The 15,944-nt window shown below is 33.4% G+C and overlaps 1 protein-coding gene across 2 annotated transcripts in view; it reads left to right on the top strand.

Moving 5' to 3' along the window:
• Positions 1-15,944, top strand: part of LOC143201124 (synaptic vesicle membrane protein VAT-1 homolog-like) — a 100,569-nt gene that overhangs the window by 69,031 nt on the left and 15,594 nt on the right. For both annotated transcript variants that reach the window (XR_013006885.1, XM_076411979.1), the window contains exon 3: positions 4,770-4,985. Coding sequence is in view for 1 of the 2 variants with exons in the window: in XM_076411979.1 (XP_076268094.1) it covers positions 4,770-4,985 (216 nt within the window). In the remaining variant the exon portion in view is untranslated. The remainder of the gene's footprint in view (positions 1-4,769; positions 4,986-15,944) is intronic.

The following is a 15,944-nucleotide window of genomic DNA, read 5'->3' as shown; positions in this document are numbered from 1 at the left end:
GCTTTTATTATTAAAAATATGCTCTCAGGGATCTACCCCACTCGCAGGCAACATCAAAAATGGCGATCGTCCTGCGATTATTTCCGATTTTATCCGAACGGACAGGGTTTACAGTTTAACGAATACTCTATTATCTAACCGCAATTAGAATATATAATGCGTTAAATATTGAAGATAATTTCTCGACACTGATGATTTAATACTTTACCACAATTCATATTTCATACCAATGTAGGTATCTTTAATACGTTTTGTAACGTAAAGAACAATGAAATGACAAAATGTCATAAAATAATGACATATATGCACTAACAGTAAGTTTGAATCGTATTCTAATTGCGATAAAGTAAACATTTACAAAGAGTAGAGTGGAAATATGTGGTGACTGTTTATGGTGAAGCATAGATAGTAAATATTTCACATTATGTTACAATAAACATCCAAATAACGAATGAATGTCAATAAAATGTCACAGATTGCTCGATATCACAATAATCTCTTTCTAGATTGCAGTTGAGGGCACCTGTAATAGATCTAAAGTTACTGCGAGGTAAATTCGAAAAAATAGGCAAATAAAAAGAGTCTCTGATAGAGATATATTCCTCCCTAGATAGAGAGGAAGTAGATGTAGTCTTTTTGAGATAGTATGGCATGAAGGTGAATTACGTTATACGTTGTATTAAGTTCTTATAATCTTACTTATTAGTAGGAACATTAATTAATTAGCAGGAAGTACATTCTTAGTAGGATATCAATTGGATCGTGAATAATGAAATAATAGGTAAACAACATCGTTTTCAGCAAAACAGTTTTAGCGATAAGTAGTGGCCGAAATAAATATTCAATATTATACGTGTGATTCAATAAACTTGAACATTTAGGTACAAATGAATAGTACGCGATGTTGCTACTTTGCTCAAATATTTTCTTTATTATTTTGGATATATCTTAAAAACGATATAAGTGTATGAAGATATTATATATTCATAATCGTCTATATGGCTGAATAAAGTTTTTGAAATTGAAACCATTAGCATTCAAAATTATTGTGTGATCTTCACAGAGTTTTTTTAATGGTAACCTTCTTTCACCACCTTTAATTCATTTTAGGATCTACTTAATTCATCTCTGCTACTACTTAATTAATAAAGTCCTTCCTTATAATTTACTGTATTTTCGGACTTAAATCTTTAGTTTTATTGGTTTTATTGGTTTCCAGATAAACGCTTCTTGATAAAAAGGAGACTTTGAAATATACAAAACTATGGTAGGGCCAAAATGATTTACTAATATTTGTATCCAATAAAATACACTATTCTAAACGCTATATAATATTCAAAAACAAATGTATAACGCACATATGTTAAACGAAAAAAATAAAGCCGCTAGAACAGCTAATGCAAGCGGTGCCTATGAGTCACCATTAAATTGTTGGATCAATACAACTGCAACATCGTCCCTCTCTATGAAACGCACTTTAAAATATTTAATCGTTACCAGTAACCACAAGTCCCAGTTACTTACATTCTATAAAACAATTATTATTTTTTATTAATGCTATATACTTCCGCTATAATTATGAGTATAAAATATGAGAGAAATGTTGGTATATTTATTATTAAATATACACTTTTGCAAAATATCACAAAGTAATAAAGATAAATTACCTTATTAAATTTATGTTATAATTATTATAATTAAACAATGATTTATACCTTTTTCAACTGAAATAATGCCGGGGTACTAATTTTAATAAAACAATCAATTGATTTATTAATTAAAATCAATTAATCATAAGCTATCTGATGTAGAATAATTCAGAATTTAATGAGTAACGTAAAATAATAACAATTAAATATTTTATATTAAATAGTAGCTTGTTTATTAATTAAAATCAATTATTTTTTAATTAAAGGTTAGATTTCTTTGGTAAAAAAGAAAGTTTTCTGTGAGTGGGTGTGCTAGTTAATAATGAAGGATTCCTTGAATAAGGTTGGGGAAAAATTAATTTCGGTTTTTCTTAATATAATGCTCTAGAGTCGTACATCTGTTGTAACAGGTCAATTGAAAAGTCTCCGGCCTATCATAGTAAAACACATTGTCAAAATTAGTTTTTTTTATTCAACATAAATCCCTTCAAGGGAGATACACTGATTATAACGACCCTCCAACTTTTCGATACCATCTTTGTAGTACGATTTGTCCTTTGCTTCAAAATAGGCCTCAGTTTTGGCGATCACCCACTCATTCAACGAAAATTTCTTCCCAGCGAGCGTTCTTTTGAGGTCTGAGAACAGGAAATAGTCGCTGGGTACCAGATCTGGAGAATACGGTGGATGAGGAAGCAATTCGAAGCCCAATCCATGGATTTTTGCCATCGTTTTCACTGACTTGTGACACGGTGCATTGTCTTGGTGAAGCAGCACTTTCTTTTCCTTCAAATGCGTCCGTTTTTCGGCGATTTCGTCCTTCGCTCTTGATGGTCCTTCCTTTTTCAAGGTAGTCAATGAAAATTATTCCATGCACATCCCAAAATACAGAAGCCATAACCTTGCCAGCCGACTGTTGCGTTCTGCCACGCTTTGGAGCAGATTCATCGTGTGCAGTCTACTCGGATGACTGTCGATTAGACTTCGGAGTGAAATGATGGACCTACGTTTCATCCATTGTCACATATCGACGCAAAAACTCGGGTTTATTACGTTTGATAATCTTCAAACACTGCTCTGAATCATCATCTTGTCGTTGTTTTTGGTCAAAAGTGAGCTCGTGCGACACCTACTTTGCACAGAAGTTTCTCATACCCAAATATTCGTGAATGATATAAAGTACACGTTCAATTAATATTTTTGATGTTTTCGTCGGTAACAACCTCTTTTGGACGTCCACTGCGTTCACCGTCATCGGTGCTCATTTTGTCCTTTTAATCAATCCTTGGTGATTGATTTTCCTGGAGCAGTGTCCGGAAACTCGCCATCAAGCTAAGTTTTTGTTTCAACTGTATTTTTTCCCTTTAAAAAGCAATATTTTATCAACACGCGAAATTCCTTTTTATCTATTTTTTTCACAATAACAAAAGTTGCTTCACTCAAAATGCTATAATTCACAAACTAATGATCCGACAGCTGCCAAATTTATACACGCATCTTATGAGGGTTAGGGCTAACTAAAAACATATGGATTTAATCCTAGTAGTGCCATCTATGTGTTAGGTCGGGTACTTTTCAATTGACCTGTTATAACAGTCATAATCATCAAAAGACACGTGTCAAAAATTCACAACAATTTAACGTTTAGTTTAAACAGTGTTATCAGCGATTCTGCAAATATAGCAGTTATTACCAAAGCTGAAACCTATTTTAAAGGAAAAGACAAATCATTCTATAAAAATGGTTTTAAAAAATAGAGAAACACTGTACTGAATGTACTACTTTCGAAGGAGAATATCTTCAATGAGATTTCAATATTTTAAGCCAATCTGTACGCATGTAATAGCAGTTTAAATAGTGAATACTTGAAATTGTAAATAGTTAATTTTGTTTTATCAAGTTTTGTTTTGTAACAATCATAATATGTCACGGTGTTAAACAACCTCAATTTTGAATCAAAATATGAATCTTCTATGACAAACAATTCCCAATAAATATACTCACTTTCTCAAGTATTTCACGTATGAGTAAGTAAGTAATATAAAACCCAGTATGTTTTTCTGTTATACTGCAAATAGAGAAATTAATTTACTGATATCAATTTTTTCTTACGGTAAATTCTTATTATTCTCTGACTTACGTTTGTTAAATATAAGATATTTATTTATTGATTACTTAAATACAATATTTCTATCATATAACCGTGAGAAAATTCAGTTCATCTATAATACCACATTGGATTTATAAATTCATGTGTATTCGTTGATTTACTTAGATACAGACAGAATGCTTAAACTTTAAAGGTGTGTTAATATTTAAGCTGTTAAGCTCCTACTTATCCATGGCTTACCAACAATTATATATTTTTTCGGACGTAGGAATTATTATTATTTAATTTATTACGTTGTATAGCTTTATTTTTACAGATTTTAGAATAAAATCCAATTTATTGATAATATATTACTATGTTAATGTATCGATTGAGAGTTCATATTTACGTTTCTGGTCTAAAATTTAAACAAAAAACCAATATTGATGATTTAATTTATTTATTTAGAAATACTCTCAATGAAATCAAAGCTTTTTTCCATGAATTAGCCAAAACAAACCAAAATGTTCTTTTAAACCTGCATTTATTTGCTAAATTGATTTATAAAATGTCTAATGAAATAGTTCCAAACGGAATGTTGCCCATTCTTGTTCCAAGATATGGACCAATTGCTTCCATGATGTTAGAGATGGTAATCTACTCATTGCTCATTGCTCTAAAAGTCTCTTTAACGATTCAGTTATGTTGAGGTCTGCCGATTGTACTGGCGAGTTAATTTTATATTTTATCTGGGATGACTTTTTAAAGTTACTGTAAACTAGGCATATCGCACTTGAACTACAAATGTTCCGAAGTGCTTAGTGCTACCAAGGCCAGAAATATAAATAGCGACCCTCGCATATCGAAAATTAGTATCTACAAAAATTAAGTCATACGTATATTAGTAAAAATTATGCTTAAAATAACATTTAGATGAGTTAACTTTAATTAATGTTTATTTTGATTGAAATCATTATATTACTGCAAAGTTTTGATGAACCTTTATATGTATAGATGTAATTGTATTTCAGGTTGGAGACCAAGTCGTTGCTCTTCCTGAATACCGAGCCTGGGCCGAACTAGTAGCTGTTCCTGCCAAATATGTCTACAAGCTGCCAAAAGGTCTTTCTTATTTAGATGCTGTTACTATAACCATGAACTACACTGTGGCCTACATTCTTCTCTTCGAAATCTCAAGCTTAAGCCAAGGAAAATCAATTTTGGTCCATTCTGTTGGAGGAGGAGTGGTAAGTAAATCTTGAATTATTTTCTGTATTAGAGTTTTTACAAAAAGTGTGATATCACTTGATATATGATGATTGATAGTAGTAACTACAAACTAGTAATATCTATATCTCGATAAACTGGAACCAATATCATTATACCACTATATAATAATTTTCAGCCAATAAAGGATATTACTAATTCAAACTAAAATGGTCTGGAATTATAGTCAATTATTTCTATATAATATTTCGATTATTTTTATGCTTTTTCCTATAGTATCACGCAAGTTAATCATACGAGTCTAATATGAAAATGTATGTATAATAATAAGTTACTATTTTTAGACAAATATTTTGCGGCAGAATTATCCTGATAACTAAATAAACATTGGTTTTTGTATCACAAATTAATTAGTATACTTTTAATATATGTAACGTTATTTGATATCAATAAGGAAACAATTTATATATATATGTATATATATATATATATATATATATATATATATATATATATATATATATATATATAAATTCAGTTTGTATATATATAAATTTAGTTCAGTTTGGCTTTGACATACAACAGAATTCTAATCTAAATAAAATCGTCGAACAAAAATGTTATCAAATATAATTTATTTTAACATTATAGTATATCTAAAAACTACATTTAATTATACAGCTACAATAGTTTATAGGTTAGAGTTCTAATCCCTTATCACTATTGCTTTCAAGAATTTTGCATACGTCTCACTGGACGACTTTGACAGGCTCAGGTTTATGTGTTCAAACTAATCAGACAACATTGTGTCTCATTTTAACTAGAACAAAAACGCCTGTACCGCCGTCCGCCAGTTTGTCTTTGTTGCTCTAAATGACTGTGTCCGTCCAAATTTCCATGATATTACCCTATATTGGACGGTTTTTATTTATATTAGCATTTTATCTAAACTTTCATGTAATTCTCGTAAAGCTTCTTGTGTGATAAAATTTCTTAAAAATATAAAAATTACTGCAATGAATACATGTACTTTTTTAATTACTTAATTAACACTAGTTTCCAAATAAAATTATAATTAATACTATCAAATCTAAGAGGATAATTGATAATATCAAACTTGAAACAATAGAAAATGATCCTTGGGATTTAAACTGTTTAGAATGGTAAATTAATTAACTACCAGAATTTTTACAGGATATTGTTCAGCATTAAAAAAATAAAATGTGTGCAGAAGAATGTAACATGTATTGTTAAACGAAATCGTGTTATATTGTATTAATAAAGTGCAACAACGAAATTTTCGAAATAGTTGTTCTATATATTATAACATTCACAGACTTTCGCTTTTTAATATTGTTTTTATACATTTATAATGGTTCAGTGATGTTGAGCAACGTAATGTTAATTGTTAATTTGAATGTCATTAAAGGTGCAATATCAAAATCAACTTCTTCATCTGCAAAGTTCTGCTAACATTCCTTTTTTCTTCAACTGATTTCCAAAGTTTTGTCCAGTAGTTGTATTTCCTCTGCGCTGGTGTCATTTCGTAACTTTCTTTAACATTTCGCAACATTGTTTTCATATTATTTCGTGTAAACTATGTTTCATTATTCCATGCGCATCCCAAAATACAGACGCCATAATCTTGCCGGCCGACTGTTGCGTTTTCCCACGCTTTGGAGCGGGTTCATCGTGTGCAGTCCACTCGGATGACTTCGGAGGAAATGATGGAGCTATATTTCATCCATTGTCACATATCGACGCAAAAACTCGGGTTTATTATGCTTGATCATCTTCAAACACTGCTCAGAATCACCAACTCGTCGTTTTTGGTCAAAAGTGAGCTGGCGCGGCACCCACTTTGCACAAAGCTTTCTCATACCCAAGTATTCGTGAATGATAGTATGTACATGTTCAGTTGATATCTTTAAAGTGTCTGCTATTTCATTCAATTTCAATTTACGGTCATTCAAAATTATTTTGTGAATTTTTTTAATGTTTTCGTCGGTAACAATCTCTTTTGGACGTCCACTGCTTTCGCCGTCTTCGGTGCTCATTTCACCACGTCTAAACTTAGCATACCAATCGTTGATGGTTGCTTTTTCTGGGCAGTGTCACTCGGCATCAAACCTAGTTTTTGCCTCAACTGTATTTTTTCCGTTCAGAAAGCAATATTCTATCAACACGCGAAATTCCTTTTTATCAATTTTTTCACAATAATAAAAGTTACTTCACTCAAAATGCTATAATTCATGATCTAATGATCCGACAGCTGTCAAATTTATACACGCATCTTTGGATAAAACTTATGGATTTAATTCTGGTAGCGCCATCTATGTGTCAGGCCGGGGTCTTTTCAATTGACCTGTTATGTGTGTTAGATCCTCCCAGAACTTCTTTGTTAACAATCGTATCGTCTTGGTCTGGGACATATACTTATTTTTCTTTTTGTTTCATTGTCTTTTTCATCTTTATTAGTAATATTATATCTAAATACGTTGTCCATTGTTCTACAAAGGCGGATTTGTAGAAAAAGAAAAAGGTGCATTGTCTTGGTAAAGTGCTACTTTACCAAGACAATGCACCGTGTCAAAAATCCATGAATTGGGCTTCGAATTGCTTCCTCATCCACCGTATTCTCCAGATCTGGCCCCCAGCGACTATTTCCTGTTCTCGGATCTCAAAAGAATGCTCGCTGGGAAGAAATTTTCGTCGAATGAGGAGGTGATCGACGAAACTGAGGCCTATTTTGAAGCAAAGGACAAACCGTACTACAAAAATGGTATCGAAAAGTTGGAGGGTCGCTATGATCAGTTTATCACCCTTGAAGGGAATTATATTGAATAAAAAAAAATTGCCAAAAACATATGTATTATTAATATATACCGTGATAAATTAAGATAAAATAAATTAAAGACAATATTATCAAGTTTCATCATTTTACATTGTTTTCACAGCGTTAAGTTACAATAAACTTTAACATATTATCATTAACGAACCTTAGAAGACACCCACATTCCTTTCACATCAACTAATGGGTTTTCGTCTCGTAAATAATTGATAAAAAAACGCTATTTTATCCAGAAAATTGATGTTGACTGTACACACATTGTTCAACGGCAAGAGTAAAACTTAATTTATGTCTTCCCTTTGACCTTTCACAAAATTGATCGATTACTTATTTATTGCTATACAATTTTCTCAATTACATATATAGTCAAAACGGTTATAATGTCATAAAATTCGTAATAAAAGACGTGGATATGTACTGAAATATAATGATAATAATAAAAGTATCTTTTACGACACCTTATCAAAAGCTTGAGATATATCGAGAAATACAGCCAAACAACATATTTTGGTTGATCAATCTCTGAACTATTCATTCTGTATTCTTCTGTCTTTATTTTGAGTCCCTAGTTTCTCAAAAACTTATGGGAGATGATAATAATTATAATAATTGTTGGCCTCTTTCGAAGTGAAGTAGTTTATAGAATTCAGTGTATTCGTCACTTTATTTCACAGTGAAATATCTTAATGTGAAGTCTAGCATGCCACACCTTGTCGAAAGCTTGAGATATATTGAGAAATACAGTCGAGCAATATTTTTTTCGTTTAAGTTTTGATTTATTTGATTGACCCCAATGTGTGAACTTGCTCTATTGTTCTGTGTTTGTTAGGGAAACCAAACTGATGCTCTGGAATAACATTTCTTTCTTCTCTGATTGCTTTAAGCCCATTAAGAGGCTATACTATATATATAGTTTATCGAAAACGTTTTGTTCGTTTTGTATATCACAGGTAACAGACTTATTTACCGATTTCTCCGTCAATTATGCACCGATTTTCAAAATTATTTTTTATTCGAAAGGGTACACTTCCGAGGTGGTCCCATTGGATCCAAGTCAGAATCTGATGGGGGGGAAAGGGGGAAATCGAAGGAAACACTCAAATTTCAAACGCACGTACAAAGTTTTCACATATTTTTAGAAGTAGTTCACTGTAAGAGCCATTCAGTTTGCTTTTGACACTATCCATATCATATAAAAGGTCATAGAAGTAATTTAACCAACTGTTTCTATGATATAACGGTTACAGCGTTAAGCTCAGACACGAAGGTCGCGGGTTCGATTCTCGACGAGGGCAGTAACTCTTTTTTTACTAGTTTGGTTGGAACATTCAACAAATAACCTAGAATAGGTAACGGACACCGGGGCCTGAAGCGTTCCTTATTTTCAATCATTGTTGCTTTACTCCTATTCCTACAAAATTAAATTACGAATGAAGCAAATTTAATTTGTTATTGTTGGCACCGACTTACTCTTTACCGACACGACTGGCGACGTGATCAGTTGGTAGTAGTTAAAATAATATTGTAAATAGATAAATAGGTTTAAGTAGGTATTAAGCTAAATTGTGTGTATGTAGTAGAATATAAAATACGTGTAGTAGATTGGTTAAATGAGTTCCTTATTTATTTTTTGAAGTCGGTTATCAGTTGACGTTAGGTTTTTTGAATATTGCTCCTCGATTTGGTCATTATTATTTATTTTTGTCAATTATTTTGCTACCTTGTTGAATTTGTTGTTGTTTTTTCAACAATTTTCAGTGATTTTTAAATAAATAGTAAATTCAAAAAGGGCAATTTTCATATTCTCTTTGTTATTGTTTCTGCTGACGATGTTTTGAATATTCCGTCGCATACATCATAAGGAAAGAGCCCCCTATGAAAATATGGGTATAATATTGCTTAGATCCTTTCAGGAGAGGCGGCAGACCGTGAACAAATTCCTCTACTTCGCACGAACAACCTCTTGGGAGGAATGTACATTTGTACGCATAAAGGACGAACTTATTATTATTCACCACCAAAATGGACTTTATGTTGGGGATGGCATTTTTGAGAAAATAGACTTTTTCTAAATTATATTTCGTCATTTAGTTCATTATTTATATATTTCCTGAATATTTTGCAGCTGTGTTGGGGCAAAATTGTTTAGCTCTTGTTATCTTGCAAAATACTTATATATCATAATGTTTAATAATAATAGATAATGTTAAATTTATTCCTAATTAAAATTCGTAGAGTTGATTAGGTTGAGTATTTGTTAAGGAAGCATTTTTACAATTAAAATACCTCATAAAACTCTATTTATATAATAGTATTATTCAAAGTAATAACTTACTTCTTGTGAAATCAGAAAAAGTCAATCCCTTTAACAACTAATGAATTTCACCATCCAAAGAACAGGATATTATTTGTTTCCTAAATATTTTACAGTTATGTTTTGGCAAAATTGGTTAACTGTTGTTATGTTGCAAAGTACTTATACTCTATTCAAAACAGCAGTGAACCCACGTTATCTGTGTTGTCGCATCAACTCTGAGTTTTAGTTCAGTTCGTTTCAGTTTTTTTATGTAGTGGTATCCCCCCAAAGCCTAATCGACCTAGTTAACAATTGTATATCTGAGTAATGTTTTTTACTTTCATTAGAGAGCATAATATTTAATTAATACGCTTAGTTCTTGCTTCCTTGTAAAGCCATTTTGATGTCACTGTATTTCTCCTTCTGCTGGGGACCAAATCTAGAGAATACGGTAGATGAGGAAGCAATTCAAAGCCCAATTCATGGATTTTTGCCATCGTGTTTACTGACTTGTGACACGGTGAATTGTCTTGGTGAAACAGCACTTTCTTTTTCTTCAGATGCTGCTGCTTTTCGGCGATTTCGTCCTTCAAATAGTCCAATAACGTTATGTAATAGTCGCTGTTGATGATTATTATTCCATGCGCATCCCAAAATACAGACTCCATAACCTTGCCAGCCAACTGTTGCGTATTCCCAGGCTTTGACTGCTGATTGGACTTCGGAGTGAAATGATGGAGCAATGTTCATCCATTGTCAGACATCGATAAAAAAACTCGGGTTTATTACGCTTGACCATCTTCAAACACTGCTCCGAATCATCAACTCATCGTTGTTTTTAGTCAAAAGTGAACTCGCACGGCACCCACTTTGTACAGAGCACAGAGTTCTCATGCCCAAATATTCGTGAATGATATGATCTACACGTTCAGTTGATATCTTTAGAGTGTCTGCTATTTCATTCAATTTCAATTTACATTAATTCACAATAATTTTGTTGATTTTTTAAATGTTTTCTTCGGTAACAACCCCTTTTGGGCGTCCACTGCGTTCACCGTCTTCGGTGCTCATTTCACCACGTCTAAACTTAGCATACCAATCCTTGATGGTTGATTTTCCTGGGGCTGTGTCCGGAAACTCAGCATCAAAACAAGTTTTTACTTCAACTGTATTTTGTCCCTTCAAAAAGCAATATTTTATCAACACGTGAAATTCCTTTTTATCCATTTTTTTTTTCAGAATAACAAAGGTTGCTTCACCCAAAATGCTATAATTCACAAACTAATGATCCGACAGCTGTCAAATTTATACACGCATCTTTTGAGAGTTAGGGCTAACTAAAAAACATATGGATTTTGTAATAATGTTCGTCAGGTCGGTCAGTCGGTCGAAATGTGTGGCTGCCGCTGCGATTATTTGAGGAAATATTATTTATTTCAATGTTAAATGATACATGTGGTAGACGGGAGAATTGAAAGGATATTAGGATAGGTAGAGGAAGTACGGTAGCGCTGTGGAGGTGACTATTACAAGGGGATGGAGAAAAGAAAAGGGAGCGAGACGTCGTCGTGATGGTCTTTTATAGCCTGGAACTGCATGGTGCCAATCCACCGGCGTTGCTAACCTTTGTACTTGTTGGTGAATTCTTGGTGGCCTAAACGGTCGTGGCGGTCGCCACAATTTAATTCTACTAGCGCCATCTATGTGTCAGGCCGGGGACTTTTCAATTAACTTGTTATGTTTGTTGTCACAGATTTTTCTAACCGCCTTAAAAATAAAAAGCTCTTCTCTCGGGGGAATCTTTTGGCAAACGCAAACGTCATAAAAAAGCACCCCGACAGTGCGATACCGAATTATTTATGCGGGGTGAACAAACTCTCCGTCTAATTTTACCCCCACGTACAATATTTTACGGTTTTTCTTTATGATCGCGGACCAAGTCTCCCCCTCGACCCTCCCTATTAATAATGTCTCGATATTACGAGCGAAATCTAGATAATGGATTTCGATCGATCGTATTAATTAATCAAAAGCGTCGGGAAGTCAGAAACGCCGTCGGCCATTCCTTTAATTCGACTTGTAGCGGAAAAGTAAAACTGATTTCTGTTCAAACGTCATAATTCTTGTTTGATCGAATGGGTCTTAAACCTATTTCGAAGCAATAAGAATCGCAATTGGAAAAGTTTCTGATGGATTGGTCTCGTAACGAATGGTTTTTGGCTAATGTGTATTACGCTAAAGAATTTTAAATATTCAGGCACTATTATTGCCTATGTTGCTTGTTTAGTTTACAATTAATCGATCGAAACCTACAAATAGAACGTTCATTTTTTGTTTCTTTGACCGAGTTGATTCCATTGGAGCCAAATTAGAATCTAAAGTTGCCACATAGTTTCTTTTATCTAAAATAATCAGATATTTGTGTATAATGTTATTGCTGAGCTGATGTGACGGAATATCGGAAGTTGTTTACTGCAAATGCCATTCTGTTTACTATTTAAGCACTAACATATAGCAAATAAGACCTCGTAGAAATATTGCAGACAGCTGCTTCTATGGTGTAATGGTTAAAGCGTTTAACTCCTGAACGGACGGTTATTTACAATATTATTTTAACTATTGCCAACTGATGAACGTATTGAAGTCGGTGGCGAGCCCGACATTTCCGAAAAATTTACCCAAAGTTTCCTATAAAGTTAAATCTCTATTTCTCTATGTTCCATATACACAACAAGACTTTCCTGTACATGATTTTCCTGAACTAAATAATGACATTTTGCACTTGATATTGTCACATTGCGGCATAGAGAACTCTTTTTTATTTGGTAAGCAATGAAACTACGATATAGAAACGGTTTGAAGAGGCATTTCCAGTAAATTCTTGTTTTAGCCATTTTCCTTCCTTTTGGATCTTTCCCATCGCATGTAAAGGTCTGGAGACAGTTGAATTATTAACTATTAAACTTTCTCAAAGTACTTTAAGAGTTTGAGGTTGAGTTTTCGTACAATAAGTCTCGATATTCACTATCTTCGAAGTGTTTTAATCGTCCAAACCGTTCTTTGTTATTGACGTCAAAACCGCTACTTTTAAATTATAAAACCAATAGTAGCATTTCCAATAAATTCTTGTTTTAGCCATTTTCCTTCATTTTGGATCTTTCCCATCGAATGTAAAAGTCTGGAAACAGATGAATTATTAACTATTAAGCTTTCTCAAAGTACTATAAGAGTTTGAGGTTGAGTTTTCGTACAATAAGTCTCGATATTCACTATCTTCGAAGTGTTTTGGACATCCAGACCATTCTTTGTTATTGACGTAAAAATCACCACTTTTAAATTGTAAAACCAATAGCGATTTCCACAGCAGATTTCTTCAAATCAAGGAAAAAATGTAAATAGTGACTATGGAAAATGCAATTTTAAGCCTTCCGTGATCAGTGTTTGTATATAATGGATATCTCAACTTAGCAAATATTTCTTTGAGTAAGGAAATGTTTAAACCATAGAAATTAACAGTTTAGGTTAGGTTATTTAGCAGTTGTTTGCATTGATACTTGCACAAATACATTTTTATAGCATCTTTATTAGATATGCTTATTACAATCTTAATTTACAATTAATCTATTACTACTTTTCCTATGTACTTGGATTAATTCACAAGCAAGACGAGTGCGAGAAAATACATCAATATGTATTCTTCAATTATAAAATTATAATAACTTATAGCTATAGTTTACACTAAAGGTATACATTTTATATAAATTCGTATGGTTTTGTTCGCTTCGATCTCCTGACATCCTGCGCGCTGTCCAGCAGTTGTATTGCTTCCACGTTAGTATGATTTTGTAATCTTCTTTGGTGTTTCCAGGCGAATTCTTGGATGACTTCGCAAATCCATTTGATTTCCAGGTCATCGTACAATTATTCGTTGGTTGCATAGCGATAAACACTGGTGATCAATCGAAGAACCTTGTTTTGACAGCGTTGTATGACTAGATGATTTGAATTTTTAGTGAAACCCCATATTTGCACCCCATAGGTCCAAATTGGCTTTATAATTGTATTATAGATCAACCTCTTTGATTTTAGATCAAGTTGAGAGTATCGTCCGACTAACCAGTATAGTTGTTTTATTTTGGTTCTAATGTGTTTCCATTTTTGTCTAAAGTGATGTTTCCAATTTAATCTACCGTCAAGATGGATTCCAAGGTATTTAGCTGATTCTGCTTGAGGAATCGGGCATCCCTTGAGTGATATAATTAAGTTTTTATTATTTCGCCGCAATGCATAATTAACATGAACAGATTTGGAGCTATTAAGTTGAATTTTCCAATATTTCGTCCATTTGTAGATTTTGTTGACTACCACTTACCTACTTTTGCACAAATACATGCACGATAGAAATATATTTGTAAAACACAATATTCTCCTGACACCTATCGCAATACAAATTGTCCACGAATCTTTAACCAAAGTTGGGAAGAGCTCGGCCATATCCATAAATCATTTTAGTCGGCGTATTCCGTAATTACGACCTGCTAATTATAAGAATGACAATACGATCCATTTTTCCGTACCAGAGAGATATTTCATTCTCACTTTCGGACGATCGGGTATGCGATTGCCAAGTCCATTGCCGAAATCACTCTCGCCCGAATCGATCGTCGTCTGGAATCCTCACCCTCCGCCTCCCTGCCCCCGCCTCGTCGTCGCTGCGACCCCGCGACGCCCATTGGGCAGCACCCGTGGCGCCGCACTACCTGTTGCCCCCCTTCGTCCCAGCCAGACTGTCGGGGGTGAAAGACCGCGTATCTGGCTGGAAGGGTGGAGGGAAAGTTTTATTGCTTTTGTCGTCAAGTGCCAAGTTTTGCTACACCGGAAGAGTTAGCTATTATATATATATATATATATATATATATATATATATATATATATATATTCTTATACCCAAATCCCAAATATTCGTGAATGATATGATATACACGTTCTGTTGTGATCTTTAGAGTGTCTGCTATTTCATTCTATTTCAATTTACAGTCATTCAAAATCATTTTGTGGATTTTTTAAATGTTTTCGTCGGTAACAACCTATTTTGGGAGTCCACTGCGTTCACCGTTTTCGGTGCTCATTTCACCACGTCTAAACTTGACATATCAATCTTTAATGGTACATTTTCCTGGGGCAGTGTTCGAAAACTCGACATCAAGCCAAGTTTTTGCTTGAACTGTATTTTTTCCCTTCAAAAAGCAATATTTTATCAACAGGCGAAATTCCTTTTTACCCATTTTTTTCACAATAACAAAAGTTCTATAATCTAAATCTTATTCTAGATACTACTCTAACTTATTCTAAAGTCTGTCCTAACTTATTCTAAAGATTATTCTAACTTATTCTATAGATTATTATATCTCACTCTATGGGTCTATTAATCAGTTCGTAGGGTAGTTTGCCTTTGATCCTACACACTACCCTGTCATCGCGCATATTTAACTGTTTGGCGAGTGCATTGGGATGCACTAATAGTCTTTCAGAATACTTCGCAATAACACTTTAAATCACACTCGTTATGGGTTCTAAGAGGATATCGCGCTGAATCAGTTTGTTGTAGACGTAATATGGGACATCAGTGATGACTAGCAACACATTGTTCTGGAACCTATGGGGATAATTATATTATATTTGCTAGTAATACCCCACAGTTCAATGGTATAGGTCCAAATGGGTCTAAGGATTGACTTATACAGCATAACCTTGTTAATTAGTAAAATGAGAAGGAAAAATGTGCTCCGGATTTTAAACGAATTTTTACAAACTGCATTTGGCAGTACATTT

Source organism: Rhynchophorus ferrugineus, unplaced genomic scaffold (assembly GCF_030347505.1).
Source record: "Rhynchophorus ferrugineus isolate W39M unplaced genomic scaffold, kcgeb_rfMv2 rfM8, whole genome shotgun sequence".
In the NCBI taxonomy this organism is placed as follows: Eukaryota; Metazoa; Arthropoda; class Insecta; order Coleoptera; family Curculionidae; genus Rhynchophorus; species Rhynchophorus ferrugineus.
The sequence above is the reverse complement of the archived record's forward strand: the minus strand, read 5'-3'. Positions and strand labels throughout refer to the sequence as shown.